The sequence below is a fragment of the Microtus pennsylvanicus genome, chromosome 3 (genome assembly GCF_037038515.1).
Source record: "Microtus pennsylvanicus isolate mMicPen1 chromosome 3, mMicPen1.hap1, whole genome shotgun sequence".
In the NCBI taxonomy this organism is placed as follows: Eukaryota; Metazoa; Chordata; class Mammalia; order Rodentia; family Cricetidae; genus Microtus; species Microtus pennsylvanicus.
Genome location: NC_134581.1, coordinates 103,382,124 through 103,400,020, shown reverse-complemented (window position 1 = coordinate 103,400,020; position 17,897 = coordinate 103,382,124). Strand labels below are relative to the sequence as shown.

General features: G+C 47.0%; 1 protein-coding gene across 3 annotated transcripts in view; it reads right to left on the bottom strand.

Annotated features, from left to right (window-relative positions):
* Positions 1 to 2,802: 2,802 nt before the first annotated feature.
* Positions 2,803 to 17,897, bottom strand: part of Fat3 (FAT atypical cadherin 3) — a 576,873-nt gene continuing 561,778 nt past the window's right edge. Inside the window, exons 23-28 of one of the 3 annotated variants that reach the window (XM_075966763.1) lie at positions 17,597 to 17,750; positions 14,784 to 15,436; positions 11,962 to 12,075; positions 9,693 to 9,752; positions 8,946 to 8,981; positions 2,803 to 8,328 (exon numbers count right to left, since the gene is read on the bottom strand). In XM_075966763.1, the coding sequence (XP_075822878.1) occupies positions 7,721 to 8,328; positions 8,946 to 8,981; positions 9,693 to 9,752; positions 11,962 to 12,075; positions 14,784 to 15,436; positions 17,597 to 17,750 (1,625 nt within the window). In that variant the 3' untranslated portion in view covers positions 2,803 to 7,720. The remainder of the gene's footprint in view (positions 8,329 to 8,945; positions 8,982 to 9,692; positions 9,753 to 11,961; positions 12,076 to 14,783; positions 15,437 to 17,596; positions 17,751 to 17,897) is intronic. The other 2 variants (XM_075966765.1, XM_075966766.1) reach the window with 2 other exon arrangements.

Sequence of the window (17,897 nt, the reverse complement as noted above, 5' to 3'; positions counted from 1 at the left end):
GAGTCTGCGGAACCAGGGATGTCACTTTGGTGAAAATCTTAAGAATCTCTTTCACCTTGACTGCGGTTCTGTGAAAGACTGGCTATGGATGGTATCTGGGCATTGAGTTTTGGCAGGGCTCTGGTAGTTTCCAGAACTGCTCAGAGGGATTCATTCTTCAGTGTTTCTGCAAACAGCATTGTTCACGGTGCATGCCCACCTTACCCCATGCAGCTGTTCCTCTCACTCTACTTTCTTTGCAATCTTTTATTTAGGGAAATCATAGGAGTAGGTATGGTTGATGTAGGTAGAGTCATGTGAATCTTCCTGGTGAATGTCAAACTGGAAGTAGTCTTTGGGACTGATCCAAGGAGAGAGCTTTTGAGAGAATTATTTCCAAATTAGAACCCAGCTCTTCTACTTCAAAGACACAGCACAGAAAGCAGACAGATGAAACCTACTCTCTTTGCCCACCTAAGATACCTGTCTCATCTCTGGGTTGCCTTACCATTTTACAAGGATAGGAGAAGATTTAAGCAAAGATTTTCCTGCAAAGGGAAGCACATGGAAGACACACCTGTCATTGAATGTCTTCTTCCTGCTCAATACCTGAGCACATTGCTGTGGTGGCACAGGCCTGGGCAGAGTGGGATGGAGTAGGGGGGTGGGAAGAAATGTGAGGTGCTGGTGAGTGGCAGGAGACCAGCATCACCAACACTGTCCTCTCAGTAGGTCCTTCTCACTAGTATGGTCAAATTTCCAAAATGAAGAATGACTGAGGAGAGAAAAGGCAGTTAGCTGTAAACAGGATTAATTTTTAAGTCAAAACTTTTCAAGAAAACCAATATGTGCAGGGATAGTGATATACAGAGATACTGGGTGAAAGAAAGTCACTCCTGGGACTGCAGGTCACTTCTGGTGTGGAGGGAACCCTTAGGGATCCAGTTGGTTCAAACAGGTTTGTGACAGGCAAGAGCTCGGCTCTTCAGAACCCTCTAAGCTATTTCCCACCACCTTATATCTTGAGATTATAACCAGAATAAACATTATACAAAGGTTAGTGATGAGAGACAGGAATTGAATCCTTAAGTTGTGTGTTATCTAGAGAGTCAACAGTCTGCGAAAGCAGCAGGTTCGCACCCTAAGAACTGTCTTGTATTTCATGCCCAATGGACTTTATGAGAAACAGGAGGAAAGAAAAGGAATGAGTTATTCTTTTTTTTAAATATTTATTTATTATGTATACAGTATTCTGTCCATGTGTATGTCTGCAGGCAAGAAGAGGGCACCAGACCTCATTATAGATGGTTGTGAGCCACCATGTGGTTGCTGGCAATAGAACTCAGGACCTTTGGAAGAGCAGGCAATGCTCTTAACCACTGAGCCATCTCTTCAGCCCCAAGGAATAAGTTATTTTTCAGTTTACTTTTGTCCCTCTGGTCGGATGTGAGAGAGTTCTTACAGTGTAAGGACATCTTGGCATTTGGGAGCCAAGGGATACCACCAAGTCACCCTGCAGAAAACCTCACACGAGAGATTTACTGGGGAGAAGAATAGAATGGTGACTGCCTCTGGCCAGGAGCAGACACAGTGCCGGGCTGGGCAGAGGGGAGGGCCTTTTGGAGCATGCCCAGTGAGATAGTGGAACAGTATAGACAGTTGCTTCTGGCTGTTAATGCTGAGTCATTGGGCTGGGGTTTTAGGAGCTCTGAGTCAAGCCAGGGGTGGTGTGGGTGGGGTGTTTCCTCGTCCCTCGTCCCTGGTGCCTATATGGTGGTCAGCCACGTTTCTGAGACTAACATCTGTGCTTCTCTCTCCATCATCCCTTGCTCTCTTCCTTTGCTCCATGAATGTTTGGGATCTGGCATCTTTTAATAACAAGTCAAATTACTATTTGCTGATCTCAACCTTAATCTCCTCTGGGTTAACGCAGAGCAAAAGACCGACATTGTGTGTATATGCTAATCTGGTAATAACACATACATGCAGATTCATTTCTACAGTATGAAATTCAACATATTATAATGAATAATATGAAATGTCTCTATCCATCCCTCCTATCATTTACCCAAATCAGCTGCAATAGGAGTATTTATTCAAAGAATGGTGCATGTTATAAGTTGGTGCCCACCTTCCTAACCAACTCTCACTACTTACCTGTGTCCCACAAGTCACCAAGGGTTACTCTGCTGAAGGGAGCCCTTGGGCTTAGAGTGCTTCTCTGAAAAAGCCTGAAGGGGACTGGTGCTTAGCTGTGGTGTTCCAGTGGGCTTGTGGTTGAAGGCTTTGGCATCCTGGCCAGCACCCAGAAGGTATAGTCCCACAGTGGATGGAGTGGATGAAGGAACAGCCCACTTTCCCAGAAGCTCAGGAGCCTTTCCTGCTGATTCTGACCCACCTTGCCAAGGGGAGACACACAGTATCCTGTTTTTAGAACCTTCGAAGTCACTTTTTCAGATTAGCATTCAGAGAGTAGGATTGGGGTGGGGGAGTAAGCCCTGCTTTGGAGAGCTGGGATTGGGCCCAGTGATTCCAGCTGAGGTGAAAGTTGGCGACTGTTTAGTCTCCAGTATTCTGTAGCTCATGCTTCAAAGGCCCACAGACCATAGGCCCAGTGAGACATTACATAGATTTTACTATATGAGCTTCATCATATCATTTAAAAATATCTGAGATTGAACAAAAGAACCTATACCATGTCCTTCAGAACAGAGACTCTCTCTGAGACATAGGTGGAGCTGGATGAGTCTTCCTGTCAGAGCACTTGCTCCTGAATGCCAGAGGAATGTGAGGCGACATTTAAGAAGAGCCAACGCGACAGAGTTTCATAGCATTTTTCCCTTTTACTTGAAAATGTGTTTTAATGATCAAATTTGGCAGTTACAAACCTGGACACCATGGGGGAGATTTTTTTTTTCTTGTTTTAGTTTTTGGCTGTAATTTTGTATCCTTTTATTTCATTTTGTTTTCCTTCATTTTTCTTTTGTTCTATTTTCTTTTTCTTTTTTAAAAGAAAAAGAACACAAGACTGAATATCGTCAACAGCAATATGTGCAGAACAATCCATGTCTGTAAGGGGCAAACTTCAGTGAAGTAGCCACTTTCCCCTTTGCATAAGGTTTGCATTGATGTGTGTGGGAGCTGAGGTGAGTGTGCATGGAGCTGAGGTGAGTGTGCATGGAGCTGAGGTGAGTGTGCATGGAGCTGAGGTGAGTGTGCATGGAGCTGAGGTGAGTGTGCATGGAGCTGAGGTGAGTGTGCATGGAGCTGAGGTGAGTGTGCATGGAGCTGAGGTGAGTGTGCATGGAGCTGAGGTGAGTGTGCATGGAAGTGGCAGACTGACAACTTATTCTGTCTAGGAAATGGTGTGAAGGTCGAGTGCTTAATAACCGGGCCAAACACATTCATCTTTAAAAAAAGTCAATAGAAACACTTTGTTTTTGAAAACAGAGTTAAATGAAAACAATAAAATCTAAGGAAAGACACAATACACTTTGAAATGAATAAAAACATCTTTTTCAAATCTAAAGTCCTCTTTCTTCATGGGTATACCTCAAAAGTTTGCAGACAACAATGTGGATGACTAAGAATTCTATTTGACCCTCCAAATTAAAGCCTATCCGGATAGGCATCAAATACTGTATCTACAAATGCCTGGAAAATGGAAACCACCTATATACAATTTTATAAACATTTAAAACACCAAAACATACATCTTTTACAAACCAGCCTGTTTATAACAGGCAAATGTACACCACGGTCTCGTAACAGTGCTTTCCAAGGACCCTGCCCGTCTCCAGACACATCTGTCACTCCCCAAATCCAGTAGCATGGGCTCATAGCATTGTTAAATAGGAGCAATCCAGGGGCTGGTTTGCTGAAGGGTGCCGCAGGACATACTAATGGGCCCAACACACCTCAAACGACTACAGAATTCTCTAGTGTATTCTGAACACTGGAAGAGACTAATTATGGCCTTTGTGTATTGTTAAACACTTGTAATTATTGCTTTTCATTATTACATAAGGAAAGAAATACCTTTTTCTTTTCCTGTCTTAGCCATCTGGCTAGATATTTGCTGATGTCAAACCCATGCATGGCGACTTTAAACTCCCTGTGACACACCACTGGAAGCTCAAAGAGGTGGGTCTGAATCAGCAGTGCAGCTGGAGGTTGCAAGACAAACTAACACGCACACTCACTGCCTCCTCACGGACCACACAGAAAGACAGCACTGAAGAAACGCCCCTTGGAAGCCCCATGTCCCACAAACCTAAGCACATGACCAGGGTCTGCAACAGAGAGGAGGCCAGACGACCATCGGACAATCCACACAACACCAACACTAGATCTTCCTGAATTATTTCATCTAAATGTGTCTTCATCTAAACGTGTCTTTAATGGTTTATTCTGATCCTCTTTGTCTTTTTGCTTGTTTATTATGTTTTGTTCACCCCCCCCCCGGTCCCCCGCCAGCATCTGCAAAGAAGACAGAGCACTGTGGGTAGGGAGTCAGCAGGAAAAGGCTGATAGGAAATGTTTCCTTTTCTTCTGAGATAGTGATTTCCTATGGCAGTTCCAGGTAAATCTCCCAGGCCTTCCTGTGACTCCAACAGCTTAAAATGTAAGATTATGGCCTTGACCTACGTATATTGCTATGACTTTCTCATTGCATTTTGTGAGTGGGCAGGAAAGGGGTACACAGAAAGCAGGCATGGGATGAGGCTCAGCAGCAAAATCCTCTCAGAGGAAGGGGATGAATGAAGCACATGCCTGTCCTCTACAGCCCTATAGCTCCCGCTTAGAGTGTGACAAAGACTGACGGCTTCTCTCACACTAACCAGACGTGTGCCACACATCTCCCAAGAGAAACACAGACACACACTAACTGGCTAATTTTCCATCATGGTGAACAGAACAAGAACAGACAGTAGGCAGAGCTTATGAGGAGGAAACAAAAACATTAAACCCCTAAGATACACTTAGTGTGTGTGTTACATACCACCAGTTTCACTACCAGCGACCACTACAGTCTGAAGAGTTCTGTGCTCACTCCATCCTAGAAACATTCATTTGGCAAAAGCAGCATTCTGATGAATGCCCAAATCTCTGGGCCCATCAGAGTCCCAGAGAAAAGGTCTCTATTTGTTTTATCCTTGCATATTTCAGTGAAGGAACAGTGGGAAGTTAAGGGTTTAGTAGAAGGAAGCAGCTGCCGGCTCAGGGCAGCTAAGCGGTGTGCAAGGTTACAGATAAGGAGCGGTGCCTACTTGGATGGGCTGCAGTTTGAGTCAATGATTTAACTTTTGTTTGAGCCTGGGCAAGTCTCTTCCTTTCTCTGGGTGAGCTTCCTCCCTTATAAAGTGTGGGGGCTAGCCTAGAAATCTTAGGGACCCCGTTCTGTTAAACCATGGTCACCCCATCTAAGATGCATGCAGAAGTCGCCGCAGTATACCCTCTGGCCTGTAAGGAAACCTAATTTTTAGAAAGAGAAGAATCCAGTAGACCCGGTGCTCATCTGGATGTCTGTAGAGCTATTCTGCTGAAATTTAGCAGGAAGGTGTCCCAAAGAAAAAAAGATTTTATGTAGGTCAGAGGAGAGGGTGGGCAGGGATTTCTTCGGTGACTCTGCCACTGCCTGCAGATAGCTCTATTTATGCCTTCATTATAGGCTTGGCCAGGCGTTCTCTCTAAAAGAGATGCTGGCTAAGCGCGGGTGACTCATTGGCGTGGATCTCATCTCATATTTCCTGGGGGCAAGAAATGAATTGTTGGTTTTACTTTGATGGTTTTATGCTGTTGTGTTATTAAAAGCACAGCAGTGATTCAATTCTGGACCATTAGTTTGTCATTTTCTTTGTGATTCTTGCAAATGTGCTTCTTACATGAGAAAAAATACTAAAGACTTTATTCTTAAAAGCAGCCTTAGTGAAATTCATTTATTTCAAGACCACAGTGTGGATAATGCCTCCATGGGTGAGTCTAAGCTAGAGAAGGCAAGAGAAAAGCCGAGAAAGGGGACAAGCATGTTCTCTAACTCAGGAAGTTTGGGAATGAAAGGACAGATGTTCAGAAACATCAGCTCCTGCAGAGAGGTAAGTGGATTAAAGACAACCGAGGACTGATGGGCAGATCCCAGACAGCTCCCTTCACACATGCATACAGAGATTTGCTCGCAGGCAGATGTGCAAATATGCATTCCCTGGCTCACGGCAAAGACGGCGGCCACAGCCGATCAGAGTGAAAGAGCAAAGTTCACCCCACTGCCAGCTTTAACCTTCAAATGCTAGGTTTCTGCATTTTCAGCGGGTTGGGTATTCTGTCATGGGAAAGTGATGGCCAAAGGCCATCTGTCTGATGGGAGGGAGACCCCAGGGTGTAATCAAATGTTACTCAGTTTCAAATAGTAGTTCTGAAAAATTAGAAAATACTGTCTTTAAAAAAGTCACGGTACTTGCTTTAAGTTGCTGTAAATGGCAGTACTAAAATAAGGTTAACTGAACTGGAGTAAGATATGGCATTTGGTGTTCCTGTTAGACTAGAGGTCACAGAAATCAGAAGGTGAGCAACGCTTGCTCCCCTCACGATTTCCAACACTGAATCCTAAACCCTTTGGGGCAGCTTCCCTCAAGAGCAGCTGTGGTGAGTGCACACTCAGAGCAATACTTATTAGGCCCTCCTCTCACACACACAGGCACACACGTTTGCACGCACGCACGCATGCACACACACATACATACAATTTATACATGGTCACTACCTACTTTTTTCTTTAAAAACCTAAGAGTATTTATAATAACACCACTACCAGTTTAGAACGACACGTACGGTTTTCCCCTTCAGTGTGAAGAAGTATGGTCCCCTAGGGGGAAACGTCTGACAGTATCACATCCTGTCTTCCCCAATCTATCTGTGAATTCTGTTTAGGCTTCCACTACCTCTCATTCTAGAGAGCAATAGACCAGCAGGGGTCTGTTCCTGCAGAAATGTTAGAACCAAGCTATGGCTAGGATTATTTGCCAGAAAACACAGAACAAGTTCGACACAGTCTTTCTGGTGTTTGAACATTAACCTCCCTCAACCCACCCACTGGAGTCTAGATAGCCTCTTATTGCTCATTCATGGTAACTTTCTCAGAGATCACAAACCCATTAAACTATATTATACTGGATGCTTAACAGAAACAGGAAAAAAATCTGAGCACACTAAGCATTTTACTCAAATCTAATTTTATAGCTGAAAAATTAGACAGCTTATTGAAAAACAGCCGGTTTTAAAGGCTTCCGTCCACCCTGTTGAACACTGCCGTTCTTTTCTCTCATCTAGAACACTAACTTCTCCGACAGACAGCCCTGCTGTTTTCATTTCCTTGGCTCAAAATCTGACGGTGGCGGGGCTAATACTGCAAGGACCTTTGCTTTCCCACTTTCCGGGCCACAATAACGCACAAAGCCATTTGTGTTCTCCCCTTTGACAAAGTCAACTCATTTCTTCTCCTTTGCACTCCAAGCCAGAAACACAGGTATTCACAAACAAGGACTGTCAGCTCCCCCTCCTCCAGAAACAACGCTCTGAGCCGCTCCTTGTCACTCTGGGAGTCAAGCTTGCTGGGACAGTGAGACTTGTGAAGGGGTTCCTCATAGACAATCCACATTTCCACAGACTTCTCTCCGTCCAGACCCAAGTGCGGCTTGTTTCCTTCTACGCTGTAAGAGTCAGGGCACAGCACCCACGGTGTCCTCTACACCTGGGTCTGGTGCTGCGTTTCCACGAAGGGAATGTGAAGGCTGGTGAGGCCGAGCTCACCGGCGCTTTCGTAGTCCCTCAGCGCCACCTCAGAGTCGTCAAAGCCACGGTGGGCTGGCGTATCTGAGGACGAGGTGCCTCTGGGATTGTGCAAGGACAGAGACACGCTGTCTACTGGACCCTGGTTCATGCTCACTGCAAAAGTACTAAAATCACAGCCAGAGGGTGGCCCCCCCAAATCTGTTTCGTTGGGAAGCGGGTGAGGAGGGAGGTACTGGCTGGGGTGAAACCGGGGTCTTCTCTTGCAGTCTGGGCTCATGGTGCCAGCTAGTGAGGCGGGCTGCGAGGGAGGCAGGGCCTCATACTGTTCCGGGAAGTCCTCGGGCAGCGGAGGGGGCAGCTGATCCTGACTTAGGAACTCTTCTTCATGAGGTGGGGGGTATTCACTGTCGATGTCGTATCCGCCCAGGTAGTAGTCGCTCTCTAGCTCTCGTGTGCTGCCCTGGTGTGCTGACCCTCCATCTTGGCTCTCGTAGTTGGGCATTTCCTCGATGTCAGACAGCCGTGCCCCTGGCATCCAGTCGGAGGTGTCCCAGTGATAGGCTGTGAGAGGAAATCCAGATGATTAAGGGCCTCCAGACTGGAGGTGGGTGAATGAGGAGCAGGGATGGGCTGCCACGCATAGACTAGGGGTGGGGCGAGGGTGAATGAGAAGCAGGGATGGGCCTGCCGTGCATGACTGAGGCCCAGGAAACCCCATAGCCAAGGTCATATGCAAACTCTCCGAGGGCCCATAGGGCCAGCCATGCTCTGGCCTGCAGAGAGAGAGCACAGAGAGAAGGTACCTGGCTGTGCAGACTCCCAATCATGAGGCCCAGAGCGATGGCCAACAAATGCATGCTGATGGAACACAGAGTCCTTAACATCCACCTCTTCCCCCCTCCCATGAACATGCTGTGCACAAGGCCAGGCTGGCAGCATGCGGGCAGAGTTGCACTGTGTTCTGAGACCTGCAGAGAGCACAGAGCCTTGCGGGAAAGTGGGTGAGTTTCACACACAGGGAAAGAGGCTGCTAAATGCATGTGGAGCTGAGCACACAAGACGCCTAGAACATGCAAAACTCAAACTGGGAGAATCAGACGGAGAGGGGCATGGTCAGTATGAGAGGAGAGGTGCGAAACACAGAAATAAGCTGTCATCCTGGGTGGTGGCAGAGTCACCTCTGTTGTAGTTCTGTCCTTGGTCCATGACAGACACTGTTCAAACACAAAGTGAAAAGTGAATCGGGCCATCCAGGCCATGGGAAGACAGACAAAGCAGGTAATTCAGAAGCGTTAAGACCACTCCTTAGGAACCAAGGCTAACACTGAGTTTAGGCTTTTAACCCCCTCCCCTCGTCACTAGTTAGGAAATTAAGACATAAATCCCATCTGTATTTTGTTATAATTTTACTAAAGCACTGACAAAATTACCTGCTATAAATTAATCCTCATAAAATTTTCATTTCTGATGATTTTATAAGTATCCACAGCTCGCAGCAGGTATTCAAAACATACTAGAATGAATGTAATGTTAACTGATTAACCTGGATTGCAGATGAATGTTCTTTACTTTGAAGACATTTGATAAGAGAATCTAGATATTTAAAAATATGAACTAGATTGTCTCTCAAAATTACTAAGTTTATTGCAATCGATAGAGAGACATCTGGCATTGAATTTGATTTGTTTTCTGGTGCTGGAGAACAAAGCCAGAGTCTTGGGCTAGCTAGGCCAGCTGTCTATCATTGAGCTACATCCCCGACCCCAATATCTCACTTAAAACCACCATTATCATGCACTTTCTGCTGGTTACAGTCAGTTCAGATAAAGTACCACAGAAGCAAACTTTCCAGAAGGACACAGACATGCCACGAAAGGAGGAGACAAACGAACAAAAATCAAAACCAAAAAAATAACTGTAAATACCTTCATTCTCTATAGAGTCAACTACATTGTTGACAAGCTGAATGACAGTCACTATGGATGCTTTTGGTGGGAAAAGAAGACAGGAGGGAGGGGAGGGACAGTTCCTGGTTAGTCACATATTTCAAACACATGTTAATGACTAATAACAACAATAATGAAGACATTAGACACAAACTCCTTTCCACAATCTGTCCCTCAGGGCTGGTGTCAAGACGACACTTATATGGAGGCCTGGGTTCTGTCAGAACAGAATAGAAACAACAGAAAGCTAGGAGGCCATACTCCTAAAAAGCATGATTGTCAAGGATCCCTGAGTCATTACTTCCCACTCCACGACCTGTCACTTCAAACCAGGAAGACGGTGGCCCACGGAACTCATGGAGAGTTCTCATTAGCACCATCCGAGGCCCTCAGAGGAGGCCTATTCCTGGACATAATTCCTTGTTGGTCACCAATGTGCTCTGAATACAATGTCAACTGTGTAGGAGTTTGGGTATTGTTGTGAGTCTGATGGCCTCACACATGCCACTGATGGCCCAGACCAACCGGAGGCCTATGTCTTGCTGGTGAGGCTTAGGGTATGTGAAGGAGACCTCTGGTCTATTAGAGTTGCTTTAGATGATGTGACTTCAGATGAAAGGGCCTAGAGCTTCCTGCCCAGATGCAGATCCTGAAGGGGTAGGCATGTGAGTTAGAGAGCCTTTGAGAGCCATCAGCCAGACATCACGGCTGGAGCTATTGCCTGGTCTCTGAAACTATATGTTCTCAAAATTTAACATAAAACGCAAGGTTGCTATAGTTTTTTTTTTTTAAATCTCACTGGAGGTAAAGAAGGGAGGATACATCATACACCTGGGTCAGAGGCCAGTGCCTTTGTTTCAAAAATGGCCAGAAGAAATTAAGATACATGGGCTGTTATCCCAGCAGATAGATACATCAGTGTGTGTGCTTGTATGTGTGTATTTATATGTGTGTGTGCTCATGCAAGCGTGTTTGTGTGTGGTATATGCATGTATACAGGCTCACGGGCCAGTGCAATCGAGTGTGGAGGCCAGAGCTGAATGCCTAAATGTTTATCTCTCTCTCAGCCTCACTGCCTCGAGGCAGGTTCTATCAGTGGACAGGAAGCTTGGAATGTTGGCTTGACGCCTGCCCTGTCTTTTCCTCCCAGGGCTTGGGTTAGCCATGCGCTGCATCCATGTGACTTTTTGTAGATGCCAGGGACCCTAGCTCAGGCCCTTATGTACAGAACAAGTACTCTTACCTATGGAGTCATTTTCCCAACCCCTACACTGAAACTTCTTCAGGTGTGGCTAGTATTGGGGGACCATGTGGGAGAGGTTTGAGTTACACATGAAAAAGCAAACTATTGCAATTCTATAACTACTTCTTGGTTACTTTCCCTCTGTTTGCTCAGAGACTGGGGCTGTGTTGTTCTCAATCTGTTTTTCTGCATACAGAATACACAGCCCAAAAGGCAGCGCACAGTGGACTAGCCAGGGTTCATGTGCTGAAAGATCACATTGATTAGCAAGCGCAATCTTTTTTCTTGCTGATGGTAAAAGGGAGAGGCCACCTAAGATGTTGGCTGGGGTGGGGCAGCCTGCCCCTGGATGATCATGTGAAATAATTTTTGCTTTAGCACCACGTGACAAACATTGCTAGTTGGACTTTCTTCTTCTGTCACTGCCTACCCTCCACAGCTGGTTTCCTAGAGACACCAGCTTCTTCTCCATCAGCACAGGTTTGTGGGATCTGGATGCACCCGACTTGGAGTTATCAAAGCAGTCTGTAAACCACAGGGATTTGCGTGCAGCATTCTGGGCAGACAGGCATTTCCCCCCCTAAAAGTCTGTGTCACAGTTTTTAAATCAGTTTTCCAAAATCCCACGACCCCAAAAGATTGATTAGAAGGGAAATTCAATTGAACAAAGGCATCACTGGCTCTACAGAATAGCCATCCTGTCTCCAAAGTAATGTCCAATAATGTGGTGGCTGAATGCAGGGGGTGAGAGGACACAGGCAGCAAGAAAGGGAATGCATTGTCAGGTTTGCTGTGAAGCATCATGGGGAGGAGGCAAGTCTGTCACCGTCCAAGCCCCACGGATGCAGATCCTGCCCTGACCAGTGGCACATTGACTCCTCTGGCAAGGATTCTCAACAATGGGTAAAAACGGTAGAAAGTCAACACAGAGACGAAGAAACAATAGCAGTGCTGCCCCCCTCACCTCTCCTGCTGACCCCAGTACAGGACAGGCAATGCGCTTACCATTGTCGTCACCAGAGTCCGACTGGAAGGAGCTGAGGGACTGAACTTCGGAGTTGCTCCCTTTGTTACTGCTTGTGAAGCAGGTCACCTCTCCCGGGTCATCAGCCCCTTTGTCTTCATGGACAGGCAGGAGAAAGCAGAACCATCACTCAGCCTTGCGCAATCCTTCAGTCTTGCTCTCTCCCTCCCTACCCCTTTTTTCCTTAGAAGCTTTCTGATTTGCTTCGAGAAAATAAGTTAGCTCCACAAAGGAAAATTGATTGTGCCATAGGGGGCAAAGGTCTGTCAATCAAGTGATTTACATTATGGATTTGGAACCCTTAACCCATGGTAAATGAGCTTCCGAATAGCTGTCAGCTGAAAGTAAGTGTTCCTGCCTCCAAGTGAGGACTGAGGAGAGAGTGGAATGAGGATGGAGTAGCTGAGCTGCTCTTCATTCAGACTTAATTTATGTCATTTACATGAACCGATGTGGTGTCAACACCAGGTTAAATGAGATTACTTTTAAAACAGGGGCATAAATATTTTATAGGCAAGAAAGCCGTTATATTTCTCCCAGCTTCCATCTCTGGGGAGGAGTGGAATTTTCAGCTCTGCCTTCTAGAGGGCAGTGGTGTTTCATCTTGTGGCTGCCAATGTTCTCTGTCTGGTAAGAGGACAGGCCGATGTGAACTCTCCCTTATTCACTTGGTGTTTATTTTTCTCTCTGTCTCTGCTATAGGAAAATAGCCAGCCCCTGTATGCACACACACACACACACTCACTCACACACACCCCTTTCTAATTTGAGAGGTGTAGGAAGCAACAAAAAGCACCATATCTTGAGGTGGTCAACCCACAATGAACTAGTTGTCAGAAACTGTCTCGCTAGCTCTAACTGTGGCTTGTTTAACAAAGGGTAAAGTGTGCTCTATAAAATCCAATGATACTTCAGGGGGAAGTGTGAGTTTTGGCCTGAGGTTGATTCTGAAAATAAAGCTGTCATGTCATGAGGTGGTGATGGAAAATATTCTCCAAGAAATACTGCAGAGAATCCTGGGATGTGAGGGTGCAGAGACACAGACCTGTGATTATGGGGATAGTTATTTTGTTTTGCAGCTGCCGGTCCCCCCATAAAGAGCAACATCAGGAGCAAACATGAGAGCCTCACCTGCTTTCTGCTAAGCCAGGGCCTTAGACAAATGAGTGATAGAGGCGTGGAGAGACGCGTGTGCATGTGTGCTTGTGTGTGTATTCACCTCCAACAGCCTCAACTCAAAGCTTGGCCATTCAAAGGACAAGGCGTTCATGGCTGAACCTGGAGCACTGAAGAGCAGGCAGGTGGTCAGCCGGCCCTGGGGGTGGCAGTGACACCTGCAAGTCCCTTGCTTTGCCTTTAACTCAAAACTCCTTTCATTTCCAAAATAAAAAGGAGGGTTTTGGCTGGGTGTGTGGTAGCACGCAGCTTTAATTTCAGGACCTAGGAGGCAGAGGCAGGTGGACCCCTAAGTTCCAGGCCCGACAGGTAGTGCTGCATAGTGAGATCCAACACACACACAAAGCAATGACAACCAAGCAAGTGTCTCTCCACAGCATTGTATGATCCCTGACTCCACTTGAGAGCCCAGGGGATGTCTTAAAAGCCATGTGTGTCCACAGGACAGAACCAGCAGATGGCATGTTGGTGACATTAGAATAGAAAGACCTCGTCTTGTGTCTCCCCTCCCATGGAGGGATGCTCTCTCTACTCTGCCTTGCCTCTTTCCTGCTGAGCTTCTGGGGCAGTTCTGCTAAGAGCAGACTTGGGACCCGTCTGTGCCCAGATCTGGCCTTTGCTTCCTTCAAGCTAGTCTTCTCCAGGAGCTGGTGATGATACCCGTGCTGGACAGCCCATCACATGGCAGACACACATCGCTGGCAGCTTTACCCCTGCATTCTCTTCAAATCACAGTGTCTACCCCACGCCTATGTCTTCCTTTGTCTCGGTCGGTTCCTAGTACTGCACACTATGAACCTCATGGACATGCTTCAGCTTTTGTGATAAACGCCATCTCTCTTCCCCCTTCTCTTGCTTTTCAGGGAGAATTTGTTTCCCATTCTGCCCTCTGCCATCAAACAGGGATCTCCAAGTTTCTCTCAGAGGTCCAGCTGGCCGACTTTCTCTTTCTCCATGTGCAGATGATGGTCAACCATCATCTCTTCGACTTCTGGATTGGCCCCCAACCCCCGCATGCATCCTGAATACTGATCTGACTGCTTCCTGATTCTAGGAGCCCCTCTCCAATAGCTTGCTACTGAAATTGACTCATGCTTAAGTCATGTAAATGCCTCAGTAATGTCTGCTTTGTCCAGGAGCGAGGTTTACTTCCTTGTCTGAACATGCTCTGTAGGACCCTTTGAAACCCACTCCATCCTCCTCCCCCATATATAGCACAGTACAGAAACTCAGACTTCTCTCTGGCATACAAAAGGTGTGCAGCCTGCTGATAAGCCAGGGGATAGCGGAGTCTGCTTTAGTCTCTCTCTGAGGCCAGGGCAGGGAGCAGTCACCTGCTTTGCCAACTCAGCCTCCCTTCTAAGTCTTATTCAGTCCCTGCCGGGTCTGTCAGGGCGGTCTTCAAAATTGTAACTAGCTCGTGCCACTCACTTGCTTAAACACCTGCCTCCCTGTGGGTGCTAAACCTCACCTTCTGCCCGATACTGGGCGACCCCAGCCACACTCAGCTCAGTCATGAGAGTGTCTTTTTCATTCCTTCCTCCTTCTCAGAGGTTAGCATGGCTCTAGTTGCTGAAACCAACCAGGGGCTTCCCAGGGCACCCACCCATTATTGCATCTCACTCACTTTCGGGTCCTGTGTCCCAGCCATTCTTCCGGATGGAATCGCAATCCGAGCGACAGGGCGACACAGCTGGGAGATTGGGGGCCACGCTGCAAACCACCACACCCCTACGCGCAGTCAGGATGCGAGGGGACTCCGGGTGGAACGTGCTCATCTCCTGTGGCTCACCACCCAGTACATCCAGGCCCTTGTCCAGATTGCTCCTGGAGTCGCTCTGGAAGCAGGGTGTGTAGGCCATGGGGCGCACTGGCACCTGAGGCGGCCCCACTTCCTGGTACACATTGCGCCCATCGCCCGCACGCAGGCTGCGGAATGGGATGCCGTTGCTCTTGTGCAGGAGCGCGGCTGTGGCTGGGTCCTGCACTAGCGTGATGTTGTTCCGAGAGTAGTTCTTTCGAAAGACCTTCTTGCGGAAGACGATGAAGAGCACGACCAGGGTGAAGATGACGAAGAGGACCACAGCAATGCCTATTAGTTCCTCCTTGCCCACATATGAGTGGCCAGCTTGGATGTTGGGCACGACCACGGGACGCAAGCCACAGTACTGACCCACATAGCCTGGGGTGCAGTTGCAGAAGAAGGAGCCGAATAGGTTGACGCAGGCGCCTCCATTCTCACACTCCTCTCGCTCACACTCGTCCACGTCATCCTCGCACCTTTAGAGACAAAGCACACAGAAGCCCTTCCAACATCAGAGCTCAGACAAAAAGGCTTTAAACAGATGGAACTCCCGAAAGAGGACCATGGCATGTGGCAGTGTGTACATACATATGTAAGAATGTGTAAAATCATATTCATAGGTATATCTTCTCTGTGTGTGCATTGTGTATGCACACAGGGGTGTACACTTAAGGATGAATTTATATATTTCTGTGTCTATCGATCCCTTTCCCATTTCCTTGAGTCAAGGTGTGCCCTCTCTGGTATCCATGGGATTTGGAGAAGGACAAGCTGGTGGGAGAGGAGCATAAAGGGAAGGACAGATGGTGTGGGAAAGGTACCCTCTCCCATCCTCAGGGTCAGGCACACATTAGAATTTAAAACTGTGCAATTTCAGAAACAGTATATAGTATGCATTTCTCACATCGTGTAAAACACTTCTGCACCCCTTCCCCAAGGGTGCCATGTAGGACCTCATAATCAAATCCCCCAATATTTCCACAGGGAAATATGATGGTTGCACCAGGCGGGAGAAATGGACAAGGAAGGGAACTGGGGGCAGTTCTAGGTCTCTTTCATCCCCACAGTAGTCTAACTACAAAGCAGGCTTTTAAGGGCATTTTCAATTTTCACATGTGAGTCTGTCTGTCTGTCTTTCTGTATTCCGTGTGTGTGCAGGTGCCTGCATAGGCTAGAAGAGGACAGTGGGTCCCTTGGAGCTGGAATTACAGGGGGTTGTGAGCCAACCATCCAGCATGGGTGCTGGGAACTGAATTCAGGCCCTCTGCAAGAGCAGCAAGCAGTCTTCGCCACCGGTCTGGCTCTCTGGCCCCACAGGGCAAGCCTTTACTCTGATTCCTTCTTTAACACTGACAGCACGTGCTGGAACTTCTGTCTTCCATGCCTCTCTACTTAAGCAATTGTTCCAATGCGCCGTGGAAGAGGCTGACACATCTACAGTTTTGGTAATCCACCTTTTAAAATGTAGTCCAACTATCCCCAATTTGAACAGATTGGTCAGCCAGAAATTAGAATCACAGAGTATTTAAAAATAAATGCAGCTTTATTACTTTAAATTACATCCAGCAGTTCAACATCAGCTAAGTATTTCTAGGTGGAGTCCTTAGAGACTCGCTGTAATGAACGTGCCAGACTGACCTGGAATTAGACTGTCCCTCACCGAGAGCACACTTCGAAACCATAGCGCATGCCTGGAAGTGGCCTTTCACTCAGCATTTAAAGCATTCCCTTTCCACCTGACTAACACTTAAATTTCCCTCATTTCCTGGAGGAAAAGGGTTTTCAAAGGCAAGATAAGGACTAATTTCTCAGAATAGCCATTAAACACGAGATAGTAGAGTCCAGTTGGTGGGTTCTGGGAAGTGAGTTTTATGTAGATCTCATAATCATATCAGAAATTTTAGCTAATGCCAAGAACATTTGAAGTGCTTATAGAATACACAGGGATTGAATAAGCCTGAAAGTACAAAGGGATATAGTAAAATATACAAATTAGATACAACCCTAGGGGGTTCCCTACTGATATTGTAAGTACTTTTAAAAATGTAGTTAGTGGTGTGTATGTCTGTGTGTGGTGTTTTCTCATCAGTGTGGTTGTGTGCACATGCCTGTGGAGACCAGAGGGGTGTGTGTGTGTGTGTGTGTGTGGTGTTTTCTCGTCAGTGTGGTTGTGTGCACATGCCTGTGGAGACCAGAGGGGTGTGTGTGTGTGTGTGTGTGTGTATCTGTGTGTGGTGTTTTCTCGTCAGTGTGGTTGTGTGCACATGCCTGTGGAGACCAGAGGTGTACATCATTGTCTCCCTCCATCACTTTCCATCTCTGTCTTTTGTGATCCCCATCCCTCACTGAACCTAAAGCACACAGTTTGAGTAGACTGACTGACAAATGAGTCCCTGGAAATACCAGCCTGAAGATGACAAGTCTATGACGCCATGCCCAGGCTTTTATGTTGGGTGCTAGGAAGTCTGAACTCCTTCTTGCACAGCAGCCACTACCCCTACCGAGCCAGCCCCTCCGAGCACTGTGTGGGAAAGACAGCCGCGTGTCCACTTATTCTAATGAACTACATGCTGGCTTGTTTTCTTAGGACGAGAAGCAGTGTAGAGAGAGGGAAGTCCGTGAACAGTTGCACTTACGTGACGCCCGTGAGGCCAGCTTTACAGCTGCAGACAAAGGTGTTTCCTATGGGGTCGCAGGATCCTCCATTCCGGCAAGGGTTGGGGAAGCAGGCTGTGATCTCTGCTTCACAGTTTCTCCCCGTGAACTGTGAGAGACAGGAACACTGATAGCCTGGGGAGAAACAGAGGGCCTCATGAGCTGAGGATGCCACAGTGATGAGCAGAGTCCTTAGACTCATCTGTAACAAGTATTCCTAGCTCCTTATCATGAGCAAGGCTCAGTAGTGATCAGCTCATTGGCTATGTGAAACTCATTTGC